Source organism: Leptonychotes weddellii, chromosome 12 (genome assembly GCF_054177405.1).
Source record: "Leptonychotes weddellii isolate Sample4059 chromosome 12, ASM5417740v2, whole genome shotgun sequence".
Classification (NCBI taxonomy): domain Eukaryota; kingdom Metazoa; phylum Chordata; class Mammalia; order Carnivora; family Phocidae; genus Leptonychotes; species Leptonychotes weddellii.
In genome coordinates this window covers 4,595,223-4,611,516 of record NC_138380.1, presented here as the reverse complement: position 1 = coordinate 4,611,516, position 16,294 = coordinate 4,595,223, and the positions used below count along the sequence as shown (strand labels likewise).

Below are 16,294 nucleotides of genomic sequence, written 5' to 3'. Positions count from 1 at the left end.
GGGGTGGGAGGATGGGTTGGCCTGGTGGTGGGTATTGAGGAGGGCACGTTCTGCATGGAGCACTGGGTGTTGTGCACGAACAATGAATCATGGAACACTTCATCTAGAACTAATGATGTAATGTATGGGGATTAACATAAGAATAAAAAAAAAATTGAAAAAAAAAATGAAAAAAAAAAAAAAAAAAAAGATTCTCTCTCTCTCCCCCTTTCCCTCTGCTCCTACCCTAACCCCCTGCCCGTGCATGCTCTCTCTCTCTCAAAAAAAAAAAAAAAAAAAAATGCATCTTTAACTGATTTGATTTCTAAAATATATACTTTCCATTTCAGAAAACATGAAGATAGGGGTTTTTTGTTAATATGTTGAGAAGAGAAATACTGAAGTGTTGCATTCTTAATCATTAAGAAAACATACGGGAACAATTAAGACAAGAAGCACTTATGATGAGTCTGTTTTATCCAAATGTAAATCACATGTTTAGTCTAGCAAAAATCAAGGTAAATTTATGTTTAGAGGCTAAACTGGCAGAAATGAAAATATCTTAATTATGTGCATTATGACATTTTTCATGTATACATAAAATTGGTAGTAAAGATAACATTAAATTATTTGCATATTTCAGCACTTATACAAAAACAGTGTAAGGGTTTATAAAAGTATCATTAAATTACTTAATTCAGTATATCATCATGAAGCAGTGACAACAGGATATAGAGACATGACTCTATGCTCGAATCGCCAAAGACCCACACCACCCCACAGGACTCCAACCACCCCGACGGGGGATTCCCACCCCTGTGGCGCTCTCCTCACCTACCTCCACAAATTTTAAGTCTAGGTTGTCCAATTTCAGCTCTCCAGAAACACAGAGAAATTAAAGCCTTAAACTTATCTGGCAACTAGTTACAAGTAGGTAGAAGAAAACTCATCAAACAAAGAAGGCAGATTTCCACAAAATTAGAGATTTGAAGTTGACAGTGGAGAAAGGTGGCAGATTTACTCTGAAAGGATGTGCTGTGCACACACTCCATGGCAGAGTAGACAGTGATGGGGAGGACATGACCCTAGCCTTCAAGGACCTCACAGTCTGAAGGAAAAACTGTAACCACCCAAACAGGCATCATATCTGTGCTCCCTGCCGCAGTGGAAAGACGGGGCTGGGTGTGCAGGTGGTGATCTACTGATTCAGGAAAGGAAAGGGAAGCCAAGACCAGGCAGTCAGGTGTGTGGGGGGGGTGGGAGGGGGGTCATTCTCCAAACGTGTGTGCAGGAAGGGCTGAGTAAAGGGGAGCCAGACTGGTGAAGGGAAGCAGGGAGGCACTGTTCTCCCAACTGCCAGTAAAGAGAGCGAAAGAACTCTGGTGACAAAGGATCACAGAGGGCTGGGGAAGTTCACGGAGATAGGTGAATGAGATAAATTCACATGAAGTGTTGTTCCACTGCCATAAAAGAGGGTTTTCTCCTATCAGTTTATATACATTGTTTCTAAGGGACAAGGCTGATTTGCTTTAGCGAAGGCACATATGCTGCGTGAGTGTACTTACAAAACTTTTCTAGACGTGACATACCCTGACTGTGTATGGGCACCAGCTGAGGCACTGGGGGTGGGGGAGGCTGTGGTAACGCAGCCGGCTGAGTGGTCGCAGGACTAAGCACAGCAGTAAACAAGTCTTCGACATCCTTCCCTCCAAGCTCTGTGAGACAGAATTACAGTGATAGTAAGATTAAAATACAAGACTATCAGAGCCAAAGTAGATGGAATGCCATTTTCATAAACTCGAAATACAGAACACAAATACCTGGAATTTTATATAACTTTCCAAGAATTGCTCCTAGGATAAAATAAAGAAACACAAATATTAACAACTACCATTTCAACGTACTGACACAAAATAGCATTTGACACAGAAATGATCAGAAGAGAAGTTAAATTATAAAGAAGCATGCAGAAATCTTTGAAAATCATATTTACTCATGTCTTTTAGAAAGCCTAGATGTAGGGCAAATATTTTACCATCTGTGACCATTTTGTCTAGCTCAGGACTGAGGATTCCATCTAGCTGCTCTTCACTTAATGGTCGTGAACTCGGATTGACACTTGGCTGAGGCAAAGAGGACGGATCATCAGCGACAGGACCAATATCTATTCCAGCTAGAGGAGCAAAGTAAACAGATTACAAGTAAATTCTGAATATTCACGTAAAATGCACAGCACTATTTACTTTCATTAATACACAACAATATGATTAAAATAGAGCAATGAAAAGTTTGTAATTATAAATTAATCATGGTTCTTATATCAATTTGAATAGTCAATCAGTAAAAATCAGGCACAATGTATTTGTAAACTTAGGTGCCACTTAAAGTTATATTTTAATCAAAGTAAATACATTTCCTGAGGAATAGAAGAACACACCTGGTTCTAAACTTCCACAAAAATAAGCACTATATCATTAATATAGTAATCTATAAGAAGATTCAATATACAGTATTTAAGGCGTAAGTGATTGCCTTAGCTTGAAAAACAGTGGTTTCCAATGTACAGTTCAACTATCACCTATGGTGTGTGACAAAGGAGGGATAGACTTTCACATAAATTAATGAAATGCTGTAAAATTCTCAATGTTTAGTAAACATTATCCTTTTGTGAATAATTTCAACTACAGATCATATTTTGGAAATACTCTGTAGTCACAAAACAAGATACAGATTATGTTTATAATGTAACATGGTTTATTTCATACAAATTGATTTTCAGGCAAAAATCACATTTAAAAGTGGTCTATCATCTACTTTATCATGCTCTCTCAATATTACTACTATTAAAAACTAAAATTTAGTCTGCCCTTATATGATCTTGTATTAGGAACTAACTCTATAACATGTGGGTAATATTATAAATTACATATTAAGAAGAATAAAATCATTCACTTAAAAAAAAAAACTACTGATAAAGTCATCCAAAGCACAGCACAGCTGTACCATGCTTTAGCTGCACGCACAAAGGGAAAAGCAAGTATGGATTAGTGACAAATTAGCGCTATAACAATATGCATGCACCTACAGGTTGTTTCAGCTGAAATCACTATAAAAAAAGACTACTTCTAGTCAGCCGTCATCCATTGCTCAGTTTCTTACCAAATGGAAAAGGTGAGCTCTCAACCTGGAAAGTGCATAAATCAAGACCTACAAGACCCAAACCAAATAAAATGGATGATTACCACAGGGGTGGGAAGTGAGGAGCAATGCAAACAAAAGAAGAAACAAGATACAGCAAGACTGTAGGGCAACAAGCCTTAAGTTTGATGCAATTAGAAAGACAACAGAAATTAACTTGCTATTTCCTCTCCTAAAGCAGAAAAGCTGAGGTAGATCAAATAAAATGATGAGTTCTTTGACAAAGCCAAAACAAACTTTCTTTCGGTTTCAGAGAAAAGACTAAACTTGTTCCACACACACACACACACACACACACACACACCTCATCATTATCATAAAACAGACACTAGACAAATATAGACATATATACCTGAATGATCAACTGATTTTGCAAGGTCATCTGAAATTATTCCAAGAATGTCATCATCTGTGTTTAAGACTTCAGAAATATCAGCTAAGGGGTCATCAGTCGTACCTAAGCATAGCAAGTATATTTTTAAAGTCTCAATATTGTCCTAGACATTAAGTTCTAAAACACACTCACTCATTCAACCATTCACTAAACATCTAGACTACCGGAGATGCTGAGTTAAGTGCTAGAATCATAAGATTATTACTTCTAAAGTAAGGAATTTTTCAAAGAAAACACACACCAATGTTTTGAATAACAAAACATTAAAAATTAAGACTATTTTTGTTTTGTGACTGTTCATTAACAATAAAATAAAATTTAAAATAAAGACCAATAAGAGAAATAAAGGCAATAAAAGTGAAATAGAATGCTATAAGCAAAAAAAAAATGCATTAAGAAAGTGGCATCTCTAGAAGTGACATCTAGAAAATAAAATACAGAAGATAAATATCAAAGTCAAATGCATTATTTAGAAATTCCTTGTAAAATATAAAGTAGGTACCATCTAGTTAGATGCCCAGTTCCAACTTTGATCTTAATACTGATTAATCATTCACTCAACTTATTCAAAAAATATTTCAGTACCCACAGAATTATGTCTATGGATTATGTTAACAGGCATTGTTCCAGCCACTGGGAATTCAGAATAACTGTAACAAAGTGCATGCCTACTTTGTTTACTTTCTCAGAGAGGTTAGCAAATAAATGATTGCAGTGTAAGTGCTAGAAAGGTAACAATAAGGACAAAGGATTAAGAATAAGAGGTGGAGATGATAAAGTATTAGAGTCGTCAGGGAAGACCTTTTAAAGGACATGACCAAGGATAAATGTAAATGAAATAAGGGAGTAATATGCATAAAGATGGAGAGAACACTCCAGGCAAAGGGAAAAGCAGATGGAAAGACGGGAGCAGTTAGGGTTTTGCCAAGTGTGGTCAGTGTGGTTGACTGCAGTAATGAAGGGAAGGAGTGCTGGAAATAAAAGGCAGCTAAGTGAGATTATGTATGGTTTTATAAGTCGTGGTGAGGACTGAGCTTTATACTGAAATATGAAGCAGCATGGGAACCTGTTGGAAGGCTGATGGCTAGAAGGGATAGGAGTGATATCTGAAAGGGAAAGCGCTGGCTTCCAGGTGTAGAACAGACTGGGGGAGGTGGGCGTGGGGAGTGTTGGCAGCAGGGGAGGCCTGGAGATCAGTTCCAGAAGCCGCTGCTGTCTAAGAGGGGGCGACAGCGAGCACTCTGGGGCAGGCGGGAGAGCGGAGGTAAGACATGGTTGACTTTGGGCTACATTTTGAAGACAGAGACAAATTTGTGGATGTATCCACTGTGAAGTGTGAGATAATAAAGAGTCAAGGAGGACTCCAAAGTTGACTTCTGGACTCATCAGTAAGACAATAGGCTAGCTTTAATAATTATATTAGTCACTTAAGAAACATCTGCATTTTTTAATCTATGTCAACTGTGTTTTTACTTTAAAGGGGGGGGAGACATAAAATACTCGTAAGATCCTAGATCAAATATCCCTATAAGACACAAATAGTCTTGTCCCATTAAACATATACTTCTCAAACAGAATCCATACATAAGAATACTATAATTTGGGGCGCCTGGGTGGCTCAGTCAGTTAAGCGGCTGCCTTCGGCTCAGGTCATGATCCCGGGGTCCTGGGATCGAGCCCCGTGTCAGGCTCCCTGCTCAGTGGAGAGTCTGCTTCTCCCTCTCTCTCTGCCTACTTGTGCTCTCTATCTCTCTGTCAAATAAATAAATAAAATCTTAAAAAAAAAAAAAAAGAATACTATAATTTTTCAAACCAAAAACTAATGTAAATTAAGTGCCAAATATTTGTAAAGTTTTTAGGGAAATAAAATTACTTCAATAGTATATCTCTAGACGCTTTAAGGGGGAAAAAAATCTGAATTCTTTCAGGCACTTAGTGCGTGTGCATGTGTGTGTGTGTGTGTGTATTAAACCAATGGAATTCTACTACATAAATTACAACTAACATTTTTTTAAAAATGTTTTAAAAGTTCACCCCTACCTGAAGAAAGGGATTTTTCTATCTTACCGACAAATCATTAGAACTGATGTGATAGATTATACTGAATGAAATACAACAACAAGCTGCTACTTGAAAGTTTCCCCGTTAGAAAGGCCAGAGTAGTTCGGCTGCAGAGAATGTCCCATTTAGCCTGGGTATTGGAACAGGTGCTATTCTAGTCCTCCACATTCTGGCTTCACCACTGAACCATTCCCTGCAGCTTTGTGAGTTTATCAATGTTTTTCGAAACTGCCACAATATGCCTTCTGTCCAACCTCAGTTCTCTTCCTTATAAAAACTCAAGTGCAAATAAGTTCTAGTTAAGTTTTTAAATGGCTAGTCAAAATTTTCACAGTAAGATATCCTTCACAGTAAGATACTGTTTGAAGGATCCACAAGTCTTTTGCTATATATTAACAATATATTGACATGGATAAGAGGAGGTAAGCACTTAAAGCAACAGAATTTAAGTAAAAGTAAAATCATCTGCTAAGATAAACAAAAAGCATGGCCTTTAGATCAGTGTTTTCCCCACTGTCAACAATAACAAAGACTAGACATCTTGCATGTGTATAAGAGCGGCTAAGACTACTTCTAATTATTTTGAGAAGTTAAAATAAAAGCCTGTATGTCAATCCAGGGTAATGCCAAGGAAATGGAGCTGTAATATATCAAAAGTCATCTCTCAGTAAAAAGTCACCTTAAGATTATTTTACAAATTGAGTTTATAAAATTCACTGAGTTAAAAAAAGTAATCAATGGTAAAAAGGAAGCTTGTCAGAAAAACATTAATTTATAACTGATAGTAGATAAAAATCTAGACGTGGGGAAGAAACTCTGTGATCACAACTCCTACATACTGAACTAGTTAAACTCCTAGAGCCTTGTTGACATTAATATCACTTTATAAATGTATTAAGTTCTCATACCTTTCCCTGATTCTAAACAGTCCCCACATTCACTATACCTAGGGTAGTGGTTCTCAATCAGGGGCGGTTTTGCAAGGGACAATTGGCAGTATCTGGAGATGCTCTTGATCATCATGACATGAGGAGAGAGATGCTGCCAAGTATCCCACAATGCACCACAGGGCCTCCCTCCAACAAAGGTGCATCTGGCCCAAACTGTAAGTAGTAAGAAACTGTGATCTAACACAATATATTTCATTGAATTAACACAGTCTGTCAGCAAGTTCCCAGCTACAGCATTCTTTTTCCCCCCTCTTTTGAATTTCTTTGGGTCATGTAATTAACAAAAATCTATCTCACTTAAGTCAAAGATTATTACATTTATTACTCACCGACTATGGCAAAATTACACCTCCTTACATTATCCTTAGCATATTATAAACTGAACATTCTCCTCTGCAACCCTTAATTTTGGTGGCAGTTACATAGATAAATTTATTTGCCAAATCCTATAAACCTATCCACTCAAAATAGTTGCATTTACTGAATGCATATTATACTTCAAAGAGGTTGACGTTTAAAATGCATGAGGCCAAACTAAAGCATTTCAAAGGTTTAATTACAAGCAATACAAATGTCATGTGATAAAGAACGTATCTGTAAATTATTCCACATACCGTGAGTTCCAGGTTTTGCTGGAGTTGAGGATGAACTAAGTAGTGGATCTAAGGAAGGATCCAAGAAAGTTGTGTTCATGTTTGTTTTATATGAAAGCTGAGCTGTATCTTCTGATAGATTATCTAAACTTAGCTTGTTTTGTCTACTTGTATCTAGAAGATCCTTTCCGAAGAAAGCTTCCTAGATAAAGATAAGCACATATGAAAATGATTGATTTAGTTATAAAACTCTAAAATGCTAACAGGTAATTCTACCATTTTTGACAAGAAGGCAGAAATAACACAAAAACGTAAGAATGTTACAGTTTTTTATAAATAGCATTAAAGTCTTCGTGAGTCAAAGAAAAAGTGTCTTGCTAATCATGGTATTCAAGAATACAGAAATTGAATACAGAACTATATGAACAATATAGAAATAACCTGTCAATTGCTTTATACAGATTTCCCCTTATTTTAAAAGATTTTTTTGTCGTTTTACTAGACACAAATTATGCAAATAAAACCACATAATTATGTCAAATGTGTTTCTAGGAACTGCAATATAATAATCCAATAATTCCAGATTAGGCAACAATTAAATTTAAAAACTGATAAATTTATAATACTATTGGCACTTTAATACATATTATAAGAAAAACTAAGGCTTCATGAATATTATTAATATTTATAGATTACTCACAGAGAATAGCACAAGGGTTTGATCTACAGCTTTAATATTTACATACTTCAGGTAGATTTAGTAACCTCCTATTGATTCACATAACCACATTAAAGACTTAACATGCTATAAATCTGAAAGAGGGTTTTTATACTCATTTGAACCATACTACGTGTACAAAATTTACTACTATTAAAGACTTTTGGCTTTTTATTCATTTACTCATATTAACATTTCTCTATTTCAATATATTTCCTCTACCCTAGAGACCAGTGTTTCAAGCTGAGTTGCTTACAACTGGAGGATCTCTCCAAAACTTCTCAAGGATCAATAAGGAGGACAAAAGGAAGCCCTTGAGACCCCACCCCCCACCCCCAACCCAACAACCAGAGCAGAAGTTCTAGTCTATTTTCTGTATGGTGGTTCTGTCTAGAAAAAGGATCCTTTGCGGAGGACAATTTTGCAGAAACTCAACATTTAATATACTCTTGCCAAAGATACATATACAGAAAAGGTACACCTTATATATTTTTATAATACCAAGTGAAAGCAGCTTCAATGTCTGTCAAAAGGCATTATGACTAAACAAATTACTGATACCCAAACTATAAAACACATCAATTGTTTAAAAGGATCTAGAGCTATGCTGTCAAAGAAAAGCTTTAAAATACAGTATTAAAAGAAAGCAAGTTGAGTGTCCAACAAAACATTAAAAACAAACCGAGACTACTCTCACTATGCAAAAATAAATTATAAAACAAGTTCTGAAAAGATAAATACCAAACTGTGAACAATGCTAACTTCTGCAAAGGGATGGGGAAGGAGGTATGTGAAGTCCGACAGAGGTATGATATATTTGATTTGAAATTTTCACATTTTTTAAATGAACAAGCTGTTTCACTACAAAAAAGAAATTTGAAAATCAGCGAAGTTAGAGCACCAAGTAAAGTATGGTCTGCTTCTTAAGAGCGATGGTTTATCATTAGGAAAGATACTGAATAGCAGAGCATCTTAGAACTTTAGAGATCATTTATTTCATGCCTTTGGTATAAGTCTGAGACCATGATTAGCAAGACACTTTTTCTTTGACTCATGAAGACTTTAATGCTATTTATAAAAAACTGTAACATTCTTATTAATTTGATAGCTTTTTATTAACTTTATATAAAGGAATGGCTCCACATGGCTTCAGATTTGATAATGTGACTCCCAGAACAAACTGGGGATTTTAAATGTACTACCAGGGTTCCTAAGGTCACATAGCAGCACTAGGTCTTAGGAGACCACATAAATATTTCTATTGGGTAGATTATACAATTATTTATAGTTTATCCTGACACTGTTAAGATTAATAAAGAAAAACTGGAAAATGGCTACTGAATTCCTGTGGGCTTTCATCACTATGTATTCCATCAATCAGTGGGGGAAAATACAACGGCTACCACAAGATGCCCAAGAAACAGGAGCATTACAAAGGTTTCCTTCACATCCCCCTGCCCAAAGAAAGGTTAGGTATTACTGATGTACACAAGAGGAAACAATCCAGCTCAACAGATTAAGATTATAGCGGTAATTAGGAAATCAGATCCACTACTTTTAAAGCTCTTTTCCAAAGTATAAAATGGTCAGTTTTCATATATTCATAAACAGCTAAAAAAGGCTTCCTAAATACATATTGCACTTTACAGAAGGTTCAATAGGAGGAGGCGGAGGTGGAGAAGCATGTTAGATATTCCCAAGAAAGGATTATTAAAAGAGAGGGGGAGGGGATGAGAGGAACCAAAAAGGATGCAATGAAAGATAATCTAAACAAGGGGGGTTATCTCCTGACCAATAAAATGACTATTATTGTTAAAAAGGGGGTACAGTTAAGATGAGTGGGTATTTGAAGGGAATCCGGGGAAAATAAAACATTTATTAAAGAAAGACAACATGTATGGCACAAGTTAAGTGATTTACACACATAGTTCCTGTTCAATCTCTCAACGTTTCTGGGGCACAGAGATGGTGAGCAGAATGAGATCACATCGCTAACTGGTAGCAGAGTGGTATTCAAACCCAGGACTCCAACCTTAAAGACTCAACTCTAAAATGGACACTGCCCTTAAGGTATTAGCTGTCTAATAAAAATTTATACTCATGTACATTACTACATACAACTACACTTAAAAGTTTTACTAAACACAGATGACTTGTTACTCAAATGAGCATTTGATTTTTATACTTCTAATTACCAAAAGAGAAAACTGAAGAAGCTGGATGTTAGCTAAATGGAAATGTATTTTTATTTATTTATTTTTAAAGAATTTATTTTTTTTTTATTTATGTGACACAGAGAGAGAGAGAGAGAGAGAGAGAGAGTGACAGCAGGGGAGGGAACACAAGCAGGGGGAGTAGAGGAGGGAGAAGCACGCTTCCCGCCGAGCGGGGAGCCCGATGTGGGGCTTGATCCCAGGACCCCGGGATCATGACCTGAGCCGAAGGCAGATGCTTAACGACTGAGCCACCCAGGCACCCCAGAAATGTATTTTTAAACCAGTAAGAGCCAACTGGAAAAATTAGGGTAAAAAAAATAACTGCGATTCAAGCAATAAAGCAGTAACTCTGTAGGCCATTATACGTAGGAGGAACAGACCAGATGGACACTCCATAATGGTCCGCCCCAAACCCACTTCCACACCTGAAGAGAGAGGACTAGCCCAGTCCTATCTCTAATATCGGGTCTTCTCCAGTACAACATCATGGGGTTTGGAACTCTTCTGTGACTTCATGCTTACAGATGAGCTAGAAAGATTTCTATTTTCATGCAGCCTATACCTAGTAAACAATGTCTTCATGTTGAGGGATGTTTTTCTGATGTATATTTTAGAAAACAAAAACAATTCGACTTAAAGCTTTGGTCACTGGCCTCTAAAAGTGGTAAACAACTATTAAAGCTATAACTTGGCTGCTAAAAAGGAATCTTTATTCAGTGAATATAATTACCCTGACCTGTATTGGCAAAGGGAGATGTCCATGGGACATGGGTTTGGGGAACACACAGGTGCAAATGGTTTACAAGAATGAGCTTTCCCCAGTTCAAAATGTCCTTGTATGTCTTATGAAATATTTGGAAGTGAAAAACTGGGATAAAAAAGAACTTTATGAAAAGTATCAAGGCACAAAAAAGGTAAATGTTAATTTTTGTGGGCCTCTGAAAGGTAAAAGCATGAATTAAAACAAGTAAAACATTAACAAAAATAACAAAACCATTTTCAAAAACTCAATACATTACGTTTCTTTTGTTAATCAACTACACAATACAATGTAAAGCAAAGCATTACTTGTAAATAGGCAGGGAAAGTTTCTTCAAGCTTATTTTTCCGTTTTCGGTATCTCTTCTTTATTTTTTCAGTGTTTTCAGTAACAGAAACAGATTCATCAACTAGAGTATCTGGTAAGTGCTCACTCCAGCCTGAAAAAGTAATCACATTTATAAGTATGTGGTATTTAAAATTTTCAGACAAATCCACCCAAAGTAACTTTATAGCTTATCAACATATAATCAGATCCATATAAACAAACAAGGGTTTTTCTTTTTTTCTCTCCAGTTTTATTGAGATATAACTGACATACAATACTGTGTAAATTTAACGTGTACAGCAGGACTTAAGTTTTTCACAAAAAGATGTCAAAGCAAGTTTACTAGCAAGCTTTAATTATCATAAAAATACACTGCATGTCTATCTAGTATCAATATCCATTTACTATTGTCTCTTAATGAGCATTTCCTTACTCGCAAAGCAGCAAATTGTTTTAACATCAACACTGTGTTAAAAATTAAAATAATGAAAATATACAATGCTCATGAGTCTGGGGGAAATGGCTACTCATATATATTACTAAAGGCAATTTAGCAGGAACAACCTTTTGGAGAGTTCCTCGGGCATAGCCAACAAAAGTCTTTTCAAAAATGTGTGTTCTTCAATTAAGCAATTCCAAGTTCAGGGATTTATTGCAAATTAGGTTTTTATAGTACATATATATTGTAAACATATATTACTATCTACAAATATACTCATAAACATGCTATGAATACCCAATCTTAAAATCAATCAGAGAAATGGAAAGAAAACAAAATTTTGATCTATGAAATTAGCAAAGAAGTAAGTACACTATTTAAAGCAGATAGGTGAGCCATCAAACGACAGGCTCATATTCCCAAGGCAAATAGCACACCCCTTCTGAAAATCAATGCAGGCACTTTTGTTGCCAGAATATGTAAGCGGACTGACTCTTCTGAAAACTACAAATGGTGGATAAACATTCTTTAAACAATCTTTTTAAATGTAATCTACCAGAAAATAAAGAATCCTCAAAGACCAAAAATTAAGTAAAACAGGAACCACAGAAAGAAATAAGCAAAAAACTAAGTAAAGCTCTCTGAAATTTTGCTAAAATCCAGTGACCTTGAGCTCCAATTTTCAGAGCATCATGAGGAATGGGGACTAGAAGACAAAGTTTAAAGCCTCTCCCCTCAAGGCAGAGAGATTAACCAGAGGTGCCTCCTATAAAGGTGAGATCCTGAAGGATTCCATGCTCGGAGCTGGTTTAACAAGAAATACACCCTCCCAACCCCCACCTCCCCCATGCATCTCTCACCTCCCCCTCCCCCTCCCCACCACCAACAGCAAAGAAAACGGTTTGTCATCTTGTCATGGAATTTGGAGCTGGGTAGAAAGGCAAAAAGTGAAAATCTCCCCTGAGAGTTCATAAACTCAGTATAGCCCTAATGTGTAAGAAACCTGAATTTATAACACAGGTGGACCAAAAAACTTCAAGGCAAGAATTTAAGCTAAATCCTTTAAGCTAAAGAAGTCCTGGGGTAGCAGCTCCTCATGTTCCTGGCGTTAACAGATGCAGATATTCTCTGAAAGAAGCCACCTTCAGTTCAGTCCTCAAAAAAGTTCAGAGAATGTTCTACAGAATATGAGCTCATGGTTTAAAAAAAAAAAAATTTAATACATTATGTGTATGTATGTATCTCAGACAATAAATACAATGAAATGAGTCACTAGGAGAAGGGGCCAGGAGAGACACACAGGAGAATCACATGTGCAAAGGTGTTAATACTTCATACTGTGCATCACTTAGACACACAGAAGTAACAGAGCGCTGAGACGAGGGGGAGTGAGCTGTAAGGAGAAACTAGAAAGTGTTAAAATACTAAAAAGGCAACTCAGAAAAGGAAACAATGCATAATACAATAAACACTCAACAGATGACTCCGGATGCCGCAGATGAAGGATAAAATACTGACCTAACAGAACTAAAATTAGAGGACAGAATAGAGAAAGATGGAAAACACAAAACCAGTCTCATTGAACGTGTCACATTTCTTTGGGCTTCTTACAGCCATAATAAATCATATTAGAAATTCCTTTAAAACCATCTGGTGCTTCCTTTCAAAAACACAATTTGTAATTTTCATTAATTCACAGGTCAAAACCCCACCCCATAATAATGGAAGAACTCTAATCAGAGCACATGCTGAAAACATCTCTTCCCTTCACATCCTACAGAAAGCGTTTAAAATACGTAAAGTATACAGATTGTGACCATACCCACACAATGTGTTCATTAGAACCAATTCTCAAGCTATGACTTAAGCAATGATTTAGCTTTCTTTGAAGATCTATGTGAAGATGACAGAATATTAATTGGAAGACATATTTCTAAAATATTATACAATTTTGTTAAAAATTGTTGGAGTAGCCTGTGACTTTCAACAAAATAGTCTAAAGTCTCCAATTTTATACCAAGGAGCTAAGACAGGCAAAGAAATGCCTTTTGTGAGATGAATGGGAAGCACCTAGTATAACTAAGTGATCCAGTCCCTACACTGTTTGTATTTAACTTAAGAAAAACAAAAAGTTGTTAAAAAAAAAATCTCAGAGGAATATACTTTACTGGACTTAAACCTTTTCCTTATCAAACCTAATTTCTGTATTATAGGTATGAACTCTACAGGCACTCACATCCTTTGATCAATAAGAAGCAATAAGGTTGTGACTGCAGCATTATTTAGGATGGTTCTTTTCAATAGGGATAGCAAGAAAAGGGGGTTAAATCCAACAAAATCAGTACCATACCATCATCTCTGTTAGGTAACTGCTCAGAAATAGAGCCTGAGGAATCTTTTCTGATGACAGATCTTTTTGTTTTTCCTTGACCAGTTCGACTTCTTTGCCGTACCATAAATCCACCAATACCTATCCAAAAAAGAAATTGGGTAACTTTGTAAATAACTGATTTCTCCTTGTATTTTCAAAGTAGGGTGAAATTGCTTGGAGGCATTTCCCAAATTCAATATGGGCTAATTTAAATCAATAGGGTTTGGAAATAAGCAAATTAAAAGACGTCAAAGCTACTGACTGTTACCTTATCACGAACCAAACAGGTATAAAAATACATTATTATAGTAGAGAAAGAATGCATGCATTTCCTCTTCTCAACAGTGTCAAAGTAAATAGTACAGTAAATTGTACTTGTTTAACAAATATTAAGTAACTCATATTATCATTCAAATTACTTGTACATTAGCTGTGGGAGAATAGATACACAAAATATAAATGAAACTAAAATCATTATGACTTCAGGGGTAACATGTCTAGTTAAGGCTCTTGGACATGAGACACAAACAGCTCTGTAGTCAAAAGCACAGAATCTGGTTCTAGTTACTTCTAGTTACTACCTGACTCTGGGAAATTCTAGTTACTACCTGACTCTGGGCAAGTTATCTAACTTTTTAGTGCTTCAGTTCCCTCACTGTTATAATAACAGGGATAGCGTCTAGCACCTCACCTCCTCATACATATACTTAGTCAAACACTAACAGTTTTCGTCACAGTTTACAGCCATCTAATACACTTTCCGACCTAATGGGTCCCTCAGTCACAAGGATGACTTCCAAAGGAGGCAGAAACAGAGAGGAAAAAAAACACAATAAATATAAGCTCCTAGAAGGAGTTTGCAGTCTAAAAAAGTTTGTGTAGTTGTAAGCCTCCTAATTAGGAAGAGATGAAATGATTTTCATACAGTGACTTGGACGAAGCTAATCTAGGTCCTTGTTACAGATATGGCCCGTCTTATGGAAGGTTACCTTTAAGGTCTTGCAGAATACAAACAACAGTGAGAAAGTTTTTCCATGCACATCAAAAGATATTTAGGACACTCTTATCAATAAAATATAAGCAGTCAGAAGGATAAAGACCGAACTGATTCCATCTAATGTCTCACTGACTGGTAAATAGACATTAATAAACTGCCTAAAGAAAGCCTACACATTCTGCATTGTGACCAGTTCAGTAATTTTTTCTAGTAAGGCAAATAAAATTTGACAAACAAGACAGCTTCTTCCTCTGCCTCTGAGGCAGTGAGGAAATAAGAGAGAATTTTATCAGTCATATATTAACTGAACTATACATTTTAGGAGGCACAAGAACCCTGTTTACCTAATTGTACACTTACTGGCTCCTGCACAAACACGGAAGTAAGTTTCAAAAACAGAGAATATTAAGAACGGATGTTGAAAATTAAAAGAATTACAGAAGTACACATCAAGGGAAAAATAAATAAGTGGCTTTAAAAGTCCAAGTACAAATAATAGCCAATGTAGTAAAGCATTTAATACAATGGACAGCATTTGGAATAAGGCATTAAAATAATGATTTATTATGAAGTATTCACATACTCAACCTAAGGAATTTCCACCTTAAAAGCATATTGAAATAGTTCAGTCTTTCAATTTCTACATTCAAGTTTTAGTTTAGAGAGTTGTTAAGGAGCTACATTTCATCTTGAGTATTTAATTAAAATTGAAGCCCTCAATATTATATATATGTATTTTTTAAAGATTTTATTTATTTGAGAGAGAGAATGAGAGAGAGAGAGAGAGCGCACATGAAAGGGGGGAGGGTCAGAGGGAGAAGCAGACTCCTGCTCCCTGCTGAGCAGGGAGCCCGATGCGGGACTCGATCCTGGGACTCCAGGATCATGAAGGCAGTCGCCCAACCAACTGAGCCACCCAGGCGCCCAATATTATATTTTTCTTAAATTAACTAAGTTTTGAATATATTAAAATGTCTAGCTCAGGACTATACCTGGTCTGTACGGTTTCCTTTTTCTCTTTTTTACACCTTCTGTTCCTTCTACTCCCTTAGTTTCATCATCCACAGCTTCCCGTTCAGGACTAGATTCTGATTTCCCATCACAATCCAGAAGTTCTCCTTCTGGAAAAAAAAAAAAAAAAGTAAATGTACAGATAAAATCAGAAAAATCTATCAAATATAGAATTCCTGTGTAATAGGAAATGCAAGTCAAAGTGGCCACTGAGCCATTCTAACTGTGCATCCCAGTAGGTGGGGAAAGTATAAAAAAGATGGAAAAGGCCCCAGATGGT

The 16,294-nt window shown here is 36.2% G+C and overlaps 1 protein-coding gene across 14 annotated transcripts in view; it reads right to left on the bottom strand.

Moving 5' to 3' along the window:
- KMT2C (lysine methyltransferase 2C) overlaps positions 1-16,294 on the bottom strand; it is a 270,106-nt gene that overhangs the window by 55,536 nt on the left and 198,276 nt on the right. For 9 of the 14 annotated variants that reach the window (XM_081799810.1, XM_081799816.1, XM_081799813.1 and 6 more), the window contains 8 exons: positions 15,996-16,124; positions 13,986-14,105; positions 11,178-11,308; positions 7,197-7,377; positions 3,530-3,634; positions 2,015-2,152; positions 1,800-1,832; positions 1,545-1,694 (listed from right to left, as the gene is read on the bottom strand). In XM_081799810.1, the coding sequence (XP_081655936.1) occupies positions 1,545-1,694; positions 1,800-1,832; positions 2,015-2,152; positions 3,530-3,634; positions 7,197-7,377; positions 11,178-11,308; positions 13,986-14,105; positions 15,996-16,124 (987 nt within the window). The remainder of the gene's footprint in view (positions 1-1,544; positions 1,695-1,799; positions 1,833-2,014; positions 2,153-3,529; positions 3,635-7,196; positions 7,378-11,177; positions 11,309-13,985; positions 14,106-15,995; positions 16,125-16,294) is intronic. The other 5 variants (XM_081799817.1, XM_081799822.1, XM_081799823.1 and 2 more) reach the window with 3 other exon arrangements.